The sequence below is a fragment of the Callorhinus ursinus genome, unplaced genomic scaffold (genome assembly GCF_003265705.2).
Source record: "Callorhinus ursinus isolate GAN/ISIS: 27379988/994484 unplaced genomic scaffold, GSC_fseal_2.0 scaffold59, whole genome shotgun sequence".
NCBI lineage: Eukaryota > Metazoa > Chordata > Mammalia > Carnivora > Otariidae > Callorhinus > Callorhinus ursinus.
Genome location: NW_027397121.1, coordinates 2063582 through 2085301, shown reverse-complemented (window position 1 = coordinate 2085301; position 21720 = coordinate 2063582). Strand labels below are relative to the sequence as shown.

The following is a 21720-nucleotide window of genomic DNA, read 5'->3' as shown; positions in this document are numbered from 1 at the left end:
TACTCTTCTTAAAATCGGGCTCACTGTGTTAACTCTTCCCTGCTCAGTGGTGTCTATCAATGCTTGCTGCTGCATGAGCTAGTTGACTACCTCGGAGAGAGGACTTCTGCACGATGGTGGCATAGGAAAATCCTGAATTCACCTCCTCCCATGGCAGCACCAAATCTACATCTATATATGGATTATTTCCCTCTGAAAAAGATCCGAAAACTAGATAAGCTTCTTCTCCACAACAAAGGATAAAAAGACCACATCAAGATAGGTAGGAGAGACACAGTCTTGCCAAAAACCTCACCCTCAGCACAGTGACTTGCAATAGGGAGGTCTCTCACAAATAAGGAGTGAGGGGTTGGTGCCTCACATCAGGCACCCCAACCCCTGGAATATATACCAGAGAGACAAGCCCCAAAATGTCTGGCTTAGAATACCAATGGGGCAAAAAAAAAAAAAAAAAAAAAAGAAAGAAAACCAATGGGGCTGACATCTAGTGACCCAAAGTGCTATAAGAAAGTGAGATTCACTACTAAAGGGCTCCCAATATAGTCTTATCCCAAGACCCAGCCAAGCAAACAAACAAACAAACAAACAAAAAACCCCAGCACTTTGAAAAATGCCTAGATTGTATGTGAAGAAGATTCATTTGCTAATCTTAAAGTATCAACTGGAGGGGTTAGGGGACAGTTGAAACTCTCCCCAGAGATGGAGTTGCTGGTGGATGCCAGTTTTGCACTTTCTACCTACCCTGCTTGCACAGGTGAGCAAGCTTAGACAAAGCACCCTCCTTCCACCTTACTAAGACAGGCAGGGGCAAATGAGTAGTCAGTACTATCCCACTAACTTGTTGAAGTTGGAGAGCATGGGTGGTTGTGGCACTCCCCTGCTCCCTGGCTGGGGCAGGTGAGCATGAATGTGGCGTTCACCTGCTCCCTAGGTAAGGTCAGCAAGCATGGGTGGTTGTGACACTCCCTTTCCTTGGCTGGGGCTGGCAAGTGCAAAAGGTGGAAACATTCTTCTACTCCAGTCTAAAGCTGGTGCATACTCAAATAAGGCACTCAGTTGCTGCAGTCCTGAAGCCCATGGGAGCATGCAGTTAAAACATTTTCCTGCTGCTTTTCTGAAGTTGGCAAGTATGCCCCTCTTATACACTCTCCAGCTGCCTAGTTAAAGCCAGCAGTCATGGGCAATCTACATGGGGATGCCCCTTGATTGCCTCATGCTGGTGGCCAAGAGGACTGGCATTCCTGAGCTCCACAGGAAGTAACAGTTGGAAAGACATTTCTTGGCAGGCCACTACACCCAGGACACTGCACAGACAGCAGACTGAAACATACCCCAGTCTTCCTGTGCAAAAGGCCTATTTACTTATGTTGGAGCTTCTGCCAGAGGGACAGGCTTTAGGTTTCCCACACATCTAGAGGTTGAGGAGACACTCAAAGGGAATGTAAGCAGGAAGACACCATCCTTCCACAACCCCTTGGCCTTGCTAGAGCTCAACAAGACCTCCTGGAAAGGAGTTTATATATTTGTCTGGAGCCCCAACTTTTGTGATCTGGAGAGACTTCGTAGTCTGGAGGACAGCAGGGATTATGATTGTGGCCATACAGGACTGTATGTATTTGCATACTTTTAAAAAACTGTTGCCTGAGGTTCTAGATTCCAATCAACCTAAAACTAGGTATCAAATGAGATTCCTCCCCCTTGGAACACTGACTGGTCTTGGTGTACCCTCAGCAACAGGGGCATATCAATAATAAATCAGGTGGTTTGGATAATCAGAAAGTTTTGTGACACAACCAAGAGCTAGGGCAAAGTTGAATAAGGTCCATCACCTACATAAGGCCACTTCTTCGAGACTAGGAGAGGTAGCAGTTTTGCCTCATAGAAACAAACATAGAGTCAAGCAAAATGAAGAAACAGAGAAATATGTTCCAAATGAAAGACAAAAACCTCAGAAAAAGACCTTGATGATATGGAGATAAGTGATCTACCTGATAAGGAATTCAAAGTAATGGTCCTAAAGATGCTTACTGAACTCATGAAGGGAATGGATGAACACAGTGAAAACTTTAATAAAGATACTGACAACATAAGAAAGTACCAAATATAGGTCACAGAGCTGAAGAATTACAATAACTGAACTGAAAAAATACACAGGAAGTGTTCAACAGCTGACTGGAGGAAGTGAAACAGATCAGCAAGCTGGAAGACGAAGTAATGAAAATCAGACAGAGCAGCAAAAAGAAAAAAAAAATTAATGAAGGTAACTTAAGGGACATATGGGACAACATCAAGTGGAATAAAATTTGCATTGTGGGGGCCCCAAAGGAGAAGAGAGAGAAAAAGGGAGAGAAAACTTATTTGAAGAAATAATGGCTGAAAATTTGCCTAACCTGGGGAAGGAAACAGACATCCAGGGCCAGGAAGCCCCGAGTTCCAAATAAAATGAACGTCAAAGATGTTCCAAAATGAATGTCAAAGAATATCCAAAGATATTCACGTCAGGACACATTATAATTAAAATGTCAAAGGTTAAAGATAAAGAGAGAATCTTAAGAGCAATAAGAGAAAAAAATTGTTACAGATAAAGGAAAATTCCATAAAGTTATCAGCTGATTTCCCAGCAGAAACCTTGCAGGCCAGAAGTGAGTGGCACAATATATTCAAAGTGCTAAAAGGAAAAAATACTTCCAATCAAGAATACTCTATCCAGCAAAGTTACTGTTCAGAACTGAAAGAGAGAGAGTTTCTCAGGTTAGTAAAAGCTAAGGAAGTTCATCTCTACTAAACCAGCTTTACAAGAAATGTTAAAGGAACTTCTTTATGCTGAAAAGAAATGGCACTAATTAATAGCAAGAAAGCACAGAAAAATAAAAATATATAGTAAAGGGAATGGATTAATCACTTACCAAACTACTAAAACTACTATGAAGGTAGTAAAGGTAAAGGTGATAAAATTAACTAAAATAATAATCAGTTAAGGGATATAAAAAGATGTAAAATGTGACATCAAAAACATAAAACGTGGGGGAAGGTAGTAAAACTGTAGAATTTTGGAGTGTGTGGAAATTTAAGTTTCTATCAAATTAAAATAGTTAAATATATAAAATGATAAAGTGAACCTCACAGTAACAACAAAGCAAAAACTTATAGTAAACACTCAAAAGAAAATGAGCAAGGAATCAAAACATAACACTGAAGAAAGTAATCAAACCAGAAGGGATGAGAGAAAGAGAAGAAGAAAGGAACAGAAGGGAACTATGAAAGCAGCCAAAAAACAATTAACAAAATGGCACTAAGTACATACCCATCAAAAACTTTAAATCTAAGTGGACTAAATGATCTAATCAAAGATAAAGAGTGGCTGAATGGATTTAAAAAAAAAAAAAGACCTATCGATGTGCTGCCTACAGAGACCCACTTGAGAAGTAAAAACACAGACTGACAGTGAAGGGATGGAAAAAGATATCCCATGCAAATGGAAATGAAAAGGAAGCTGGGATAGCTGTATTCAGATCAGACAGAATACACTTTAAAACAAAGACAGTAACAAAAGACAAAGAAGGCACTATATAATGTTAAAGAGTCAGTCCAGAAAGGAGATACAACATCTACAAATGTATACGAACCAAACATAGGAGCACCAAAATATATAAAACAAATATTAACAGATCTAGAAGGAGAAGTTAACAGCAATGAAATAATAGTAGGGGACTTTAACACCCCACTTACATCAATGGATAGATCATCAAGATAGAAGATCATTAAGGAAATAGCCTTAAACGTTATGCTAGACTATGTGGATTTAATAGATATACATATAGAACATTCCATCCCAAAACAGCAGAACACACACTCTTCTCAAGTGCACATGGAACATTCTCAAGGGTAGATCATATGTTAGGCCACAAAACAAGTCTTTTTTTTTTTTTTTTTTGACAGAGAGAGACACAGCAAGAAAGGGAACACAAGCAGGGGGAGTGGGAGAGGGAGAAGCAGGCCCCCCACAGAGTGGGGAGCCCAATGCGGGACTCGATCCCAGAACATGACCTGAGCAGAAGGCAGACGCTTAACGACTGAGCCACCCAGGTGCCCCGACCACAAAACAAGTCTTAATGAATTCCAGAAGATTGAAGTCATATTAAGCATCTTTTTAGACCACAATTGTATGACACTAAGAATCAATTATAAGAAGAAAACTGCAAAGACTACAAATAAGTGGAGATTAAACAACATGTTACTGAATAATTACTGGATCATAGAAGAAATCAAAGGAGAAATAAAAAAAATACCTAGAATAAATGAAAACATATATGACATACCAAAACATGCAGTGCAGCAAAAGTGATTTTTAGAAGGAAGTTAGTTCATAGCAATATAGGCCTACCTCAAGAAGCAAGAGAAATCTCAAATAGAGAATTTACCTTTACACCTGCAGGAACTAGAAAATGAAACAAAAAGCCCAAAGTTAGTAGAAATAAGGGAATAATAAAGATCAGAGTGGAAATAAATAGAGACTAAAAAGACAATAGAAAAAAATCAATGAAACTAAGAGCTGGTTCTTTGAAATGGTAGAACAAATGGACAAACCCTTAGCTAGACTAAACAGGAAATAAAGAGGAAGGACTCAAAATCAGAAATGAAAGAGGTGAAGTTACAATTGATATCAAAGAAATACAAAGGATCATAAGAGACTGCTACAAACAATTATATGTCAACAAATTGGGTAACCTAGAAGAAATGGATACATTTCTAGAAACTTATAATCTTCCCAGACCAAATCATGAAGAAATAGGAAATCCGAATAGACTAATTACTAATAAGATGTTGAATCAGTAATCAAAAACCTGCCAACAAAGTTCTAGGCCCAAAATTCTAGGCCCAGGAAAATTCTACCAAACACTGAAAGAAGAGTTAGTACCTATTTTTCTCAAACTCTTCTAAAAAATTGAAGAGGAGGGAACACTCCCAAACTCATTCTACAAGGACAGACTTACCCTGATACCAAAACAAGACAAAGATACCACAAGAAAAGAGAATTACAGGCCAATATCCCTGATGAACACAGATGCAAAAATCCTCAATAAAATAGCAAACTGAATTCAACAATACAGTAAATAGGATCATACGCCATGATCAAGTGGGATTTACTCAAGAGTTGTGAGGATAGTTCAACATCCACAATCAACATAATACATCACATTAACAAAATGAAAGATGAAAATCATATCATCACAACAGATGCATAAAAAAGCACTTGACAAAATTCAACATCCATTTATGATTAAAAACTCTCAACAATGTGGAATGGACAGAGGGAATGTACCTCAAAATAATAAAGACCATATATGACAAACCCACAGCTAATATCACACTTAACAGGAAGTTTTTTCTTAGGGAAGTTGAAGAATAAAAGTCATCCTAATTGGAAAGGAAGACTGTCAGTATTTACACATGACATGCTGTTATATATAGAAAATCCTGAAGATTCCACCAAAACACTGTTAGAACTAATACACAAATTCAATAAAGTTTCAGGAATACGAGGATAATATACAGAAATTGGTTGCATTTTTATACACTAATAATGAGCTATCTGAAAGAGATATTAAGAAAACAATGCCATCGGGGCACCTGGGTGGCTCAGTTGGTTAAGAAAACAATGCCATTTACAATTGCATCCAAAAAAGAATAAAATACCTATGAATAAATTTAATCAAGGAGGTGAAAGACCTGTACACTGAAAACTATAAAACATTGTTGAAAGAAATGAAGACACAAATACATGGAAAGATATTTTGTGCTCTTGGATTAGAAGAATTAATATTGTTAAAATGTCCATACTACCCAAAGCCATCTACAAATTCAATGCAATAGCTATCAAAATTCCAATGGCATTTTTCACAGATACAGAACAAAGAATTCTAAAATTTATATGGAACCATGAAAGACCCTGGATAGCCAAGCAATCTTGAGAAAAAAGAACAAAGATGGAAATATCATGAGCTCTGATTTTTAAACTATACTGCAGTGCTATAGTAATCAAAACAATGTGGTATTGGCATAAAAATAGACACAGATCAAAAAAACAGAATAGAGAGCTCAGAAACAAGCCCACGCATATACGGTCAATTAATTTATGACAAAGGAGCCATGAATATACAATGGGGAAAGGACAATCTCTTCAATAAATGGTGTTGGGAAAACTAGACAGCCACATGCAGAAGGGGGAAACTGTACCACCACTTCACACCATGCACAAAAATTAACTCAAAATGTATTAAAGACTTGAAGGTAAGACCTGAAACCATGAAACTTCTAGAAGAAAACATAAGTGGTAAGCTCCCTGACATTGGTCTTAGCAATGTTTTTATGGATTTGACTCCAAAAGCAAGGGAAACTAATGGAAAAAGAAACAAATGGGACTATATCAAAATAAAATGCTTCTGCACAGTGAAGGAAACCATCAACAAAATTAAAAGGCAACCTACTAAAAAGGAGAAGGTATTTGCAAGTTGAATATCTAATAAGAGGTTAATATTCAAAATATATAAAGAACTCTTACAACTCAATACCAAAAAAAAAAAAAAAACCCTGAAATAATCCTCCAGGCAGAGGATCTGAATATACATTTTTCCAAACAGATATACAGAACAAGCACATGAAAAAGTGCTCAACATCATTAATTGTCAGAGAAATGCAAATCAAAACCACTACAAGATAGCACCTTACACCTGTCAGAATGGCTGTTATCAAAAAGATAAGAAATAACAAGTTTTGGTAAGGATGTGGAGAAAATGGAACCCTCATGCACTGTTGGTGGGAATGCAAACTGATGCAGTCACTTGAAAAAGAGTATGGAGGATCCTCAAAAAATTAAAAATAGAACCACCATGTGACCCAGCAATTCCACTACTGGGTATCTATCTGAAGAAAATTAAAACACTAATTCAAATGGATATATGCACCCTTTGCTCATTGTAGCAATATTTACAATAGCCAAGGTATGGAAACAACCCAGACATCTATCAGTGGATAAATGGATAAAGAAGATATGACATGTATGTACACACACACACACACACACAATGGAATACTACTTAGCCCCAATAAAAAAATATAATCTTGCCATTCTTGAGCACATGGGTAGACCTTGAGAGTAGTAAGCTAAGTGAAATAAGTCAGAGAAAGGCAAATACTTCACGCTTTTGTTTATATGAGATATCTAAAATGCAAAACAAAATCCAGACTCCTAGATACAGAGAACAGATTGGTGGTTGACAGATGGAGGGGGACTTGCTGGAGTGGGAGTGGGTGAGATGAGCAAAGGGGATCAAGAAGTACAAACTTCCAGTTATAAAATAAAGAAGTCATGGAGATGTAATATATAGCAGGGGGACTGTAGTCAATAATATTGTGTAACTTTATAGTGTGACAGATGGTAACTAGACTTAGTATGGTAATCATTGCCCAGTATATACAAATGTTGAATCACTGGAAACCAATATAATATTGTATATCAATTATACCTGAAAAAAGTACCCAAACATAGCAAAAAATGACCTCAGACCCAGAATTGAGACTGTCTATGAATTAGAGAACACAGGGCATCACTGGACATTCTAAAGAGATTATTGGAATGCTAGAGAGGTACTTTTTTGGTGATAGCTATTGGAGCAGAGGGAAACAAAATTTCCTCCTGATTAAACTGCTCAATAAAAAGTTGTATTCTTGGTAATCTCTGGCAAACAAGGGATTTTGACTGTGGAGATGCAGAAAGAAAATATGAAAAAAAGATGACATGTCGGGGGAGAAAGGAGGAGGCTTTGGCAGTGAATTAGTGTGGGGAACTTGTAAAGTACAAGTCTTGTCTGTTTCTCAAAGATCTCCAATCTGTTTGCACGAGATGAGATGGATGAAATCACTCAAGGTCTGATATCGGTGATGAAAAAGGAGCTGCCTCGCCACCCTCCTACCTTTGATAATCTGTATGAGTACTTCATTTCAAGATCAAGGAAGAACTTGCATGTTGTTCTCTGCTTCTCTCCAGTGAGTTGTTACTTTATATTTATGTGGGAGGAGTTACTTATTGAAACGTACTTAATAGTTTACCTTCTTTGATGAGACGATTTGCTCAGAAATTAACATTTGTCACACTGAATTGAAATTAACACTTTACTACCACCAATCTCCCCTGGAGGCAGGTAATCTCATATCAAAGTGTAACCATTTAAAATGTCCATTTTATTAGAAATTATTGCATAGCCTACAACTTCCATTAATTGCCTAGAGATATATTACTCGAATTGTAAGGGATTTGGTAATGTAATTTGTCTAGCTCTTCCTCCAATATCAACATACCGTCTAGAATGTCCCTGATGTAGGTCTGAATATCCCTAGCTCACTCTATTATCCAGTATAGTAGCTATTAGACATGTATGCCTATTTAAATTTTGATTAATTAAAATGAAGTAAAAATAAAAATTCAGTTGTTCAGTCCCATTAGCTCCATTTCAAGTGCTCAGTAGCTATGAGTGGCTCATGGCCACCATACTGGATGGCGCAGATATAGAACTCACGGTTGTATTGGGCAGCTCTGCTCTGCGGGTCTCACTAACTTACAAGCCAACCTACTTAATTTTTAGATAGTCTAATTCCTAGAGATGTCTTCTATGGAATGAATTGAATTTTGTCTCTTTGTATTTTTCCCCTGTGATTCTGTTTTGGCTTGTAAAATGAGTCCGATCCCTCCCCGCCCCCCATACCGCTCCTCAGATATTTAGAGAAAGTTTTTGCAGATTCCCAAAGTTGTTTCCTTCATAGAGCAAACACCTCCCACCCCTTCTGCTACTCTCACTTTTCCTCGTGTCCAGGCTTTTCACCGTCCTGGTCCTCTCTCTCTAGAAGAGTTCTAGTGTGTCCCTTTCCCCTTAAAGGTAGCTTTTAGAATCCAACCCAATGATACAAATGTAGTCTTAGGGCAGGGAAGAGTGTGGAAATACTACCCCCTTCATCTGAACATTTCACTGATACATTAATGCAGCCCAAGATTTTTTTTTTTTTAACTGTGATGTCACACCATTGGTTCAGAATGCCTAAGCCTCTTTTGAGCCGATTTATTATAACCCTTGTGTGTGTCTGACACTTTTGGACTTTGCTGTCAACAGGTTGGTGAGAAGTTCCGAGCCCGTTCTTTGAAGTTTCCTGGCTTGATATCAGGTTGCACCATGGACTGGTTTAGTCGCTGGCCGAAGGAGGCCTTGATTGCGGTGGCCTCCTATTTCCTTTCAGGCTATGGTATTGTCTGCTCCAGTGACACTAAACGACAAGTCGTAGAAACAATGGGCCTCTTCCATGACATGGTTTCCGAGAGCTGTGAAAATTACTTCCAACGGTGAGTGGCTTTCCCTAAGGCTGTGGCTGCAACCCCAGGGTTCACTCCGGAGAGGAATTCCATGCAGCAATCAGATCCATTGGGTACAAAGTCCCAGCTGCACTTAGACTTTTTTTCTGGCCTTGATTTGCTAGTGATGATGTATTGAAATAGTGATAAATCAATGAGACTTTAAAATGAACTAGTGTCCGCACTTAAGTACCTCTTTCCCTCCAGGCCTCAAAGGAACAGATGCTTAATGAATCACTTTATTTCATTTGCTTAATTTCTTTTTTTTGGAAAATGACTTGACTAATTCATGATAAACTGTTTAAAACTGGTTTCTTATTCAAATGCATTGTTTATTTTGATTAAGGAGGTACACTGTTTCAAAGTTTCACTCTTGCCTTATGTTAAGGGACACGTAGGTTTTGTATTTTGCAGCTCTTAGTCTTAGCAATGTTTTCATGCCAAATAATTTTAATTGACTGTAGGTGAGTCCAGTGGCTAAAAGTAGCAATGGTGTTCACATGTGAAAACTGTCGTCAACAGTTCAAAAATACAACTTCTCCCCCTCCCAAAGCATGATAGTCACTGGTTACATTTGACAGATGGGAATAGACGTAGACCAACATAATCTTTGGGCTTCTGGGGGCACTGAACCTGCCAGAAAGAGTTTTTCCACCTAGAGAGTCTGTGTAACACTTTCATGGATTTTTCAGGGGGTTCCTATCTCACAAAAGTATGTGTATCCTGGACCCTTTTCTATACTGAAAACTATGCCCAGGAAACGCACCCCCCCTTAAATAGTTCTAGATAACCTTCCAGATCCTCTTGGTGGATCCGTGTGTATTCTTATGGTTAGCAAGATTTTCCTTCCATTTAACTTGAACTCCTTCTGTCACTGTCATCCATGGGAAGTTTTACCTTCTTACAATTATGAAAACCTGTGTCCTTATTTTTAGAAAAATTTGGTGTATTTTCTAAAATTTTCATATCCTTTTAGGTTGGAGAAGTTTATTCTGAATGTGATACTTGTCAAATGCTTAAGTGCTAGTCATGTAAATGCCCAGGTCCTTAAAATTTTTCTTTAATGTTAAAAATCTTCACAACTCCAAAAGTGAAAAATTAATGAAAAGGTAAAATGATTTTATAGTGTGTGAGGAGCTCTTCTTTGACTTGAGTTTCTCTTGCATAAAATTATTCCTTTTATTTAATTCTACTGTTAAATAGGATTACTGTACTCAACCATAGTGAGTTGAACGTGTGAATCAAGGGTGGTTGCCATGATTTCAAGGAGATCTGGTGAATCATGGGGAGAGACTGGCTTTCATTTTTGTAAGCTCACCCAGCTGGGTTCTAGCAGTGAAGAGGTGTGTAGCAAATACCCATTGAATGAAAACAGATCACAGCACAAATTCATTTTGACCACATATCCCTAATATTTGTATAGAACCTTAAAGTTTACAAAGTGTATTTACATGTGCCATATATATATATATTTCCCCCCACACACACACAAAATGCTGGCCGGTGTAGGGCAATGATTTTTTTTCTTAGTTTTCTAGATGAGGAAACAGAAGCCCGGAGTGAGATAAGGGTTGAGTCGAAGACCCCTCAAAAGGTCAAAACACCAGATATTTAGTGTTCTTTCCACCTCACCTCTAGGAAAACCATTCACAAATCCTGCCCTCTGGCTAGTGAATCACCCTTCAGAATTACACTGATTCCACAGTGGGAAGAGCATCTGTAGGATTCTTTCCAGGAATACATCAGAATGATAGAGATGAAGATCATTTTTACGTTCTACTTTCAGATACCGCCGAAGAGCACACGTGACTCCCAAGTCTTATCTCTCATTTATAAATGGTTATAAAAACATTTATACTGAAAAAGTGAAACATATCAATGAACAAGCTGAACGTATGAATATTGGTAAGCAGAATGGAATCTTTTATTTATTTATTTATTTATTTTATTTAAGATTTTATTCATGCATTTGAGAGAGAGAGAGAGATAGCGAGAGAGAGCACAAGCTGGGAGGAGAGGGAGAAGCAGACTCCCCACTTAGCAGGGAACCCCATGTGGGGCTCGATCCCCGGACCCTGAGATCATGACCTGGGCCGAAGGCAGCCGCTTAACCGACTGAGTCACATAGGTGCCTGGAGAATTGAATCTTTTAAGGGCTTTTTGATAGGAATCCACACTGGTGGATATTGTGTTTAAAAGCAAAATACTGACTTTACTATCAGTAATAGATTATTTTGAGGGATGCTGTTAGGGTCTTTTACCGTTAAGAAGCTTCCAGACAGGGGTGCCTGGGTGGCTCAGTTGGTTAAGTATCTACCTTCAGATCAGGTCATGATCTTGGGGCCCTGGGATCGAGCCCCCATTGGGCTCTGTGCTCAGTGGGGAGCCTTCTTCTCCTTCTCCCTCTGCTGCTCCCCCTGCTTGTGCTCTCTCACTCGTTCTCTCTTTCTCTCTCAAATAAATAAATAAAATCTTAAAAAAAAAAGAAGAAGCAGCTTCCAGGTAGAAGAAAATCTAAAAAAGGAGGTAGCCTGTTTCCTCTCTGGAACCATTTTCTCCCTGCCCCTCCAATTCTGGGTCCAGGCTGTTGGGCCAGGAATCCCCATAGTTACTGAGCTGCTACTGCAGGTGGAGAAAATCCGGCTCTTGGGAACTGACCATGATTTCAGTTTTTGGTTTCATTATAATCAATTTGCCTTCACTTGCATAAACTTTGCCATGTTAATGCTTCTCAAATTTCTAACAAAAGAAAAGGAAAAATAGACAAATCAAAACTGAAAGAGGTAGTTTACCTGAACAATGGATTTCTATGTCCAATACATGTAAGCAGGAAAAGTATAAATTGGAACAATTATATGTCCAGAAAGCATTATGGCCCAAACAGTCCAAAAAAGAAGTGCAAAAATCCCCCCCAACACTTCTTCTGCAAAAAATGTGATCCCATAGCATAACTGAGCTGCAAGGTCTGTGCAGTTATCGTAATGGAAACACTGTGGAAGAAACCGTCCTCTGTTTTTCTCATGGCTCACCTTCTTGTAGCTTTCCATAAGATACTCTATAATCAGTGGTGGGCTGGAGATACTTGTAGGCTCTAGAGTTGATTGTTAATTCGTAGGAATTTTATGATCTGGTTATTAAACACATCCTTAATTAAAAATTAAATCCTATAAACTTACAATTAAGTAAATTATATTTGAAAAATGCAAGAACAGGGGCACCTGGGTGGCTCAGTTGGTTAAGCGTCTGCCTTCAGCTCAGGTCATGATCTTGGGGTCCTGGGATGGAGCCCCACATCAGGCTCTCTGCTCAGTGTGGAGCCTGCTTCTCCCTCTCCCTCTGCCACTTCCTCCTTGCTTGTGTTCTCTCCTTCTCTCTCTCCATAAAATAAATAAATAAAACCTTAAAAAAAAGAAAAAGGCAAGAATACTCAACATTCATCACATCTTAGTTATTTTTACTCTATTTTACTGCTATTAATGTTCTTGAGGTTATTTATTTCTATTCTATCAGTATGGTAGACATATAATGAATGGTGTGCTACTGGGAGTCTCTTGGTAACTTCAAATCAGCCCTGGTGAGAATACTGACACCATGGAAATTGGGAAACGTACAGATGAGTGTTGCCCTTCTCCCCCAAGAGACTCAGATGCTAAACAGTCACCAACACACTATTGGCTAGAACTCAGTTGGAATGTGAGAAAATCCTGTTAACTGGTTATTGTGCTCTGTGGTGCTGAGAGTCACAGAGCCAGCAGCCCAGGTGTTAGCAGCTGTTTTCATTTTCATAGCAAAGAGAACCACGTGACTATGACTATATTAACCTTTCATTTGTTCCAGCTGCAGTGTGATTCAAAGGCAAAAAAAAAAGATATTTACATCATTAAAAATGATGTTCGCAAAGCCAAGGAGAGCACTAAGTTTGTCACATAAGTTTCTTGACTCAGTTAATCTTACTCAGTATGGCATTGTGACCTTCCCTTAAATTTAGCTAGTTGGTGCTCTTCCCCCCACGGCCAAAACCCTCAGAGATATGGTCAGTATCGATGCGCCTCATATATATGTATTTGTCCATAAATAACTATCTGGTGCTTGTTAATAATATTAGTTCAATGCCTTAGAAGTAGTAAATTGGATGAAGGGATGTTCAGATACTAAGCAAACGTGTATGTGTGTGTGTTTGTAAAGGTCTTGACAAGCTTATGGAGGCGAGTGAATCTGTGGCTAAGCTCTCTCAGGATCTTGCTGTAAAGGAGAAGGAGTTGGCGGTGGCTTCTGTAAAAGCAGATGAAGTGAGTTGGCATTTACTGTATAACTAGTGGTGAGGAATAGTATTCCACATTTTAAAAAGCATTGTTTAAAAATGTTATGAAAAATAAATAATGTATAAACCCATAGACTATTTCTAGTGAGATACTGTTCACAATGACAATTAAGTATTTTTGTTTAACTTATACCAAGAGTCACCTAAATTATTATCTCCCCTACCTCGTCTAAGACTATTCTTTCTTCTCTGGGTCTGTATCTTTTGTTCTCTCTCATCTGTCTGTGAAATGTTTGCCTCTCCCTAAGTTATATTTGGTCTTCTCTTTGAGGTCCCTGCATGCTCTGAGTCTCTAGAATGGCCCAAGTCTCATCTGAAGTTTGTGTCAAGGAGGGAAAAAAACTAAGAGGAATTGTTGGTGGAGTTAAAAAAAAATCCTCCTCCCAAGCTGATAGGGATATATGTCTGCTGCTCCTTGATCTGTGAACCTGCCCATCTGTGACTGCTTTCAGCTTCCACTCACTGAGTCGGTTAAGAGTGGATACCTACATCCCAACCCTTAGCCAGTTACTGAAATGAGAGAGATAGCATAGGAGAGGGTCTTAGCATGGTCCCACTATATGGTAGACACTCAACAAACATAACCTATTTTATTTTCATTACATGGGCATTGATATGGTTTCTGACCTTATTCCATTACACATACTTGAACTGTGTTAATTTTCTAGAAATTACATAGAGTGGAAATACCATTTTCATGAAAGCTTAAGATGTTTATGTATATATTCTGTATATATAAATATAATACATAGTATATTTATATATTTGTAAGCCTCAGGAAAGCTTAGGACATAGAAGATTTCAAGGAACTGCTTAAAGGAGTTACTTTAATACACTTTTAGGTGTATTACACCTTAGGGAATATATAGAAAATATACATAGGGAATAAATTTGCTCTTATTTGTGTTTTATCTTATAGTGAATAATCTCACTGCTCAAATCTGTCAATTTTGCTCAAAAGCTACCTATTTGCCCTCATGTGTTCCCTCAATTTAACAGGTACTGGCAGAAGTCACGGTAAGTGCTCAGGCGTCAGCCAAAGTGAAAAACGAAGTGCAGGAGGTGAAAGACAAAGCCCAAAAAATTGTGGATGAAATCGACAGTGAGAAAGTAAAAGCTGAGACCAAGTTGGAGGCGGCCAAACCTGCCCTTGAAGAAGCAGAGGCAGCCCTGAATGTGAGCATGTGCTGTTACCCCTCTCAACACCAGTCCCAGCCCACTCCGTGGGTTGTTCCGTGAAATTCACTGGGCAACTTCTAGAATCTGAAAACTGAATGGAATTCTAATGTGATTAATAATCTCTGAGTCTGAAGACAAATGTTTCTGTTGATTCAATATTCTAAGTTCTAATTTTTTTAAGTCTTCAGTTCTTATAACTTACTAGTTTCGTTCCATAAATCAGCCTTCCAGGACAGCTGAGAAATAATGCGAGTGATTCATGGCCTGAACAATAGCATAACGGATTCAGATTATATAGAGAGCCTCCCCAGTTCCTCCAAAGCATCTCCTCCAGATTACATTATGTGCCCTTTAAAAATCTCACGGGTTCTGGGGGGCTCTTAGGATAAGGTCCATGGTTAGGCATCCACAGCTGGAGGCAGCCTACAGTTGCCTCTCGCAACAACTACTCCTTAAATAGATGATCTGGAGTAATTTTTTTTACTAGGTAAAAGTAAAAAAGTAAACTGTTTTGGATCTCTGTGGATATTATAATTGCTCATTGATCCTTGAAGGATCAATGTAAGCATTAAAAGTAATGAATACAGTTTGCTGGGCACACAGAAAGTACTCAGTAAATATCAGTGCTGCTGTTGAAACTGATAACTGGGCTCCTATCTGCCCCTTGAGCCCTTCCGTCATTCTGTCTCTACACACAGTATGGTCCAGCCATGCAGAAACACCCATAGGCTTCTGGAAGAATCATGGTCTGTTTAAATGTGTCTCTCCCTCTGCCAGGAATGCTTTCCCTAACCTTCGTTGCCTAATAAGAGTCATTCTCCAGGACCAGGCTCATCCCTTCCAGGAAGGTTTTAGCTCTTCTGGCTCTCCGTTGTGTTTCCTGTCACCCCTCTGCTTCTAACATGATGACAATTCTAGTTTAGGGTAATTGTGCTTTCTTTCTCTTCCTTCGAAGGTTATGAGGACAGGGCAATTTTTCTTTATTTTCTTTCTTTTTTTTAAATGGGAGGATGTCTGTATTTGTTGAATGACTAGATTTATGATAATCATTTAATAAAATTGTGACAATGATCAGGACACATTCTCCACCCCCACTCCCTTTATGAGTCCTACAATAATATACAAGAATGAGAAATCACTGAACAAACAAGTCTTAGGGGATGTTATTGATCATGTTATGTTCCAATCTTTCTTGCCTTGAATATCAGCTAACGTCTTATTCCAAACTCAGGTGACAGATAGAAACTTTGAAAAATATTTTTGTGAGTCATATGGTATAATAACTTCTCTTTTCTCCTTTGAATTTCTCCCCCTTCTGTAGATAGGGCAGCCCTCAAAAGAACACTGAATGTGAGGTTTCTGATATTCAGAGCCTTGCTTCTCTTTTCATACCACACATAGAGTATGTGCTTTGAAGATACAAGTTATCCGAATGTTACCGATCAATGAGGCTTGTTGCCAACAGAGGCTTGGAGTGGTGGGCAATGAATGGTAGTGATATTCTATGCAATTAGTTGAGGGCAACAGGAGAAAAGAGAGTAAAAATGAATAGAAATCCCAAGATAACAATGAAAGAACCATTATGCGAAACTCTTGGAGTACAAACCCTTAAGGAGATAATGTCAGGGGATGGGGAGTAAATACATTTTAAAGTTTTCTACTTTCATTGTTTAAAAGCATTAGATTTCCATATGATTATTAATACTACTCACCAAAAAATATATCAATTCCTAATCCCAAATACAGACTATCAAACCAAATGATATCGCCACAGTCAGGAAACTTGCAAAGCCCCCGCATCTTATTATGAGAATCATGGACTGTGTCCTGCTACTGTTTCAAAAGAAAATTGACCCAGTCACTATGGATCCAGAAAAACCTTGCTGCAAGCCTTCCTGGGGAGAGTCATTAAAAGTAAGTAAAAAATCTTTGCAAGTCCTATAAGGTGCATCAGGTGTCCCCAGCCCAGGACCTTCAATATAGACCACACAAGCTGGCAGGCAGTAATTGATAATTGTGTACTGAAGAGTTTTTCTTAGATTGCATCTCCCAAAGTGTAAGTAGGGAAAGATTTTAAAGCCCAGTGGTTTCTTTTTGTAAAAAGTGTCTAAAACCAGAGGCTGGTATTGGCACACTTTTATTTTTAAGATTTTATTTATTTATTTGACATGGAGAGAGAAGGAGAGAGCACAAGCACAGGGTAGCGGCAGAGGGAGAGGGAGAAGCAGGCTCCATACTGAGCAGGGAGCCCGATGTGAGGCTCGATTCCATGATCCTGGGATTGTGACCTGAGCCGAACACAGACACTTAACTGACTGAGCCACCCAGGTGCCCCTTGGCACACTCTTGAAGTCACACCAACCCAGTCTCCAAAAGGGAGCTTGTGTAGTTGGTGGCATTCAAATGCACACACTGGACAGGAAACTTACATATCTTTTCTTCTTTACTTTTTCACCATGGTGATGGGAAGACAATTTGCAACTTACAGATTTAGGTCGTCTGGTGTCATAGTCTTGATTTGTATGTTTAAGAGTATATCAATTGTTACTTTGAAAAAATTCAATTTAGAATTATATACTAACTCAGAAAGAAAGTATTTATTTTCTCCCAGAACTTACAGGTTGTAGTGCTATTTTTCAGTTGATGAGTGCAGCAGGGTTCCTGTGGAGCCTTCAGCAGTTCCCCAAGGATACTATAAATGAAGAGACTGTTGAGTTGCTCCAGCCATATTTTAACATGGATGATTATTCTTTGGAAAATGCCAAAAAAGTCTGTGGGAATGTGGCTGGTCTGCTGTCTTGGACCCTTGCTATGGCAACATTTTATGGTATCAATAGAGAAGTGTTACCTCTGAAGGTAAGAGTTTCCCTCCTTCTCCTAGGAGATGAATGTTTAATAAAATCCATCACCAGTATTACTGCTATGAAAAGACAAAGCATAATTTTGACTAAATTTTTTATTTTCTTCATGTCCTCTCGCATTTCTCATTTTCTTTACATCTGCCATTCTTGGCATCGCAGACAAGAAATCAAAACCAATTTGTTAAAGAGGAAATGACTTCATTGCCAGTAATAATTAAGCTGTCATAAAGGAAAACCTGCCATTTCTTTAAAGTTTAAAGAGATTAAATTGTTGATTCCCAACAAAGTTTATAAAAATTAAGCTCAATACCCAGAAATGTTTTAAATTTGAAAGATAGGGAAAAAAACCTTATATGCATTTAAGAAACAAATGATCAAACAAACAAAATCAAAAAAGGTTGCAGAAGAGAAATCAGGATGGCACAGACTTCCTGCAACCCTATATATTAGAATGTAATGGAAAAATATGTGCAGAGTATTGAGGACATTGCTGTGGCCCAAGAATGCAATAACTGGCCAAGCTGCCCTTCATGTATAAAGGAACAAAAAGACGCTCTTAAGGATGCGATTTAAGTACTAAGTGGTAGGTGCATGCATGCATGCATACGCGCACGCGCACGCACACCGTTTATGCTGCTCCAGGCTGTTCTTCAGGTCTGAGGGAACAGAACGACATTCGCAGGAGTGCAAAGGATTCATAAAATACACCACCCAGACGCACGCTACCCTCCTGTGCCGCCCCCCTCTGCATAAAGCTAAAAGAGTTGAAAGTGGTTGCTCTGTGGAATGGAAAATGATGAGCTGGTGGGCAGGGTGTTGCTGGTTGTCATAATAAACCCTATAGAAATGACTGCCTTTTAAAACTCTGCACATAGGTAACTCGGAGAAAAATAGAAAATATGTTAAAAATAAGAAAGTTTTAATAAAGGGAAATGATGAGAAAATGTAGGAATCCACTCAAACCAAAAGATACCAAGGGATATAGAATTTAAGAAAAAATGCACTCAGAAGAACAGAGTTAATTTTTACTAAAAATTATGATCCACAGTGAAACTTAACTGTAATAATGCTTTTGTAATAAATAAAATATTATCAAATTACAAAAAGCAAAATGCATTAATATGTTAAGTGGAAATTAACAAAAACAATAGTAATTTGAGATTGTGCAGGGCTGGTTTTTATGGGTGTGTGACCTGTTCACACAAGACCCCGAATTTAGAAGGATCCATGCTTGGCTTAATGGGCTGCTGTCACCCTCTTGAAGTTCTTAATAATTTTTTAATAATGGACTCCACATTTTTAATTTTGTACTGAGCCCTGCAAATTATGTAGCTAGTTTTTAGCAGGCATAAACTAATAATTATATAGAGATTTTACACTGTATCATTTTTAAGGTTGAATAGCTGCATTGAACTTTCTTGAATATGAACAAAGAATATGAAATTACTTCTAGTGACTGAGAAACATTTACAAAAATTGATCATACTCAACGATAAAGGAAGATCTTGATTCAGTTACCAAAAGCAGAAAGCACTGTTTGTTTGCTGGGGTCTCATTCTCTGATTATAAGCAATAAAATCAGAAAGTTTGCATTAAAAAAAAAAGCCAATAATTTCTTTTTAGGAAATGATGACAAAGTTAGTTACCAAAGCTTTTGTGATGTGGTCCAATGGCATGTTCTTAGCTCTTAAATTAATTAAACTAAACACTCTAGTACATACTCACTTATAAATACACATACACACAAAACTTAAGGAAAGTGGAATAGAGCTAATAAAAATAACATTAAAAATTAGAGAAAAGTAGCAGAATTGAAGAGTGTTCCTTTGCAAAAACAAAATATAAAAGATATGTTCTTGGAAAATATAATCAAGAAGAAAATATGTATAATCACAGATATGTGGATTTAAATAATTAGAAAGAAAATTTTAAAGTTATATGTAAATATATTAGAAAATTTAAATTTAATAACAATAATAGTAATACTAATTAAATTAATATTTTCTGCAAAAAAGGGCTAAATTTAAATAATTAAATATTGAGAAAGAAAATGAGACTGTTATCAAAAAACTTCTACTCCAGGAGGCTTTGGGGCTGCTTTACTTTACCAATTCTTTTAAATTTCTAAGAAATAGATCATTTCTAAGAAACAGATAATTTTTAAGTCCATGCTCTAGGACTTAGAAAAAGATGAAAAATCTACCATTACAGTTATTTCACTTCAAAAAATCTTTATGAAGGAAACAATCCCAAATTTTGCATGCCCAATAGCTTTATTTATAATAATTTAAAATGGGGGGGATGTCTAAAAGTAGGGCAAAAGTTAGGTAAATTATGATACATCCAAATAGTGTGATATTATGCAGCCATATTACTAATACTCATGAAAAAGTGTCTAAGGACATGTTTAAGGGGAAATGATTATACTATATTAAGTGAAAAAGAAAAGAATTGGAAAATGCCAGTTATCACCTTCTTAACACAATACTCAGACTCTCTCTGAGTAAAATCACAGGTAATTTCTGTTATCCTTTCTATGCATTGCTGCATTTTCCCCATGTTTTCTATATTGAACATTAATAATTAAAAGAAAAAAGAGAGGGGTACCTGGGAGGCTTAGTCCATTAAGTGTCTGGCTCTTGATCTCAGCTCAGGTCTTGATCTCAGGGTCGTGAGATCGAGCCTGGGCTCCACGTGGGTCGTGGAGCCTACTTTAAAAAAGAAAAATGAAAAAATAGAACTTTAATGGAATATCTCCAACACTCTTTGCTTCCCCAGCTGAACACACTTAAGCCTCTAAATACCATCTTGGGCAAAAATTGTGCAATTCTTGTTATTATTTACCAATAAAACCAAAAATATTTTGCAGACCTACTACCACTCCATGCAGTGACCTCTTCTTCCTTTTGAAGGCTAACCTGGCCAAGCAGGAGGGCCGTCTGGCAGTTGCTAATGCTGAGCTGGGGAAGGCACAGGCTCTGCTCGATGAGAAACAAGGCGAGCTGGATAAAGTACAAGCAAAATTTGATGCAGCCATGAATGAGAAATTGGTGAGATTAAATCTATAAAATTGCAGAAATTAGGTGTTAAAATTGTCCACAAGTGTGTGTTGTATTTAGAAATCGGGTAAATGTTGGTGACAAAAAAAATATTTACCTGACTGTCCTTCAGTGTTTGGGATCACTGTTTGTCCAATCCCTATTTGGGTTTTTTGACACTCTAAGGTCTTTTTGTGTGTTTTTAATAATCATTTTTGGTAAGAGTAAGCTGGGATATCATACCCAAAGGGTCCTGATTTGGGGGTTAGAAAACTGGGTTTGAGATTCAGTGCAGGCACTTAACTCATTAGGCAGTTGGAGGCAACTGACGGAGCTTCATCTGTCAAACGGGGATCCTAATACAACCTACAGCCTCTTGGGATAGGTTGTAACCAGTGATATAGTCTGGTAACAATAGGATCTGGGCGGGAGGGGCCCGGGGGGGAAAAAGCCTTGATTTGCACTGTTTGCTGATTTCTGTGATGTAGGTCCTCCCACCACTGTCAGTTCTAAGCTACCAACATGCTGATGCTGAACACAGATTTGGAAACAGATGCATAGCAGGGCACTATTGTCTACTATACTATTGTATATATAGTACTGTTATATACTCTACATTACTATATACCACCGTGCAGGTACAGTGGACTTAACCTCAAGCTCATAGATAATTCAAAAATGTAGTAAATAATTAGGAGGTGATGAGTTTTGATTATTACCTTTGCTCTTAATGTAGTTTATGTTATTGTAAGTTTATATAATTTAAAATTTTTTAAAATTTTTTATTGTTATGTTAATCACCATACATTACATCATTAGTTTTTAATGTAGTGTTCCATGATTCATTGTTTGTGCATAATACCCAGTGCTCCACGCAGAACATGCCCTCTTTAATACCCATCACCAGGCTAACCCATCCCC

At 38.0% G+C, this 21720-nt stretch overlaps 1 protein-coding gene across 1 annotated transcript in view; it reads left to right on the top strand.

Moving 5' to 3' along the window:
* The window catches only part of DNAH8 (dynein axonemal heavy chain 8), a 407368-nt gene that overhangs the window by 262625 nt on the left and 123023 nt on the right, over nucleotides 1–21720 (top strand). Inside the window, exons 57-64 of the mRNA XM_073884828.1 lie at nucleotides 7882–8046; nucleotides 9165–9391; nucleotides 11187–11305; nucleotides 13586–13689; nucleotides 14721–14897; nucleotides 16647–16814; nucleotides 17541–17756; nucleotides 20674–20811. Of these exons, the coding sequence (XP_073740929.1) occupies nucleotides 7882–8046; nucleotides 9165–9391; nucleotides 11187–11305; nucleotides 13586–13689; nucleotides 14721–14897; nucleotides 16647–16814; nucleotides 17541–17756; nucleotides 20674–20811 (1314 nt within the window). The remainder of the gene's footprint in view (nucleotides 1–7881; nucleotides 8047–9164; nucleotides 9392–11186; nucleotides 11306–13585; nucleotides 13690–14720; nucleotides 14898–16646; nucleotides 16815–17540; nucleotides 17757–20673; nucleotides 20812–21720) is intronic.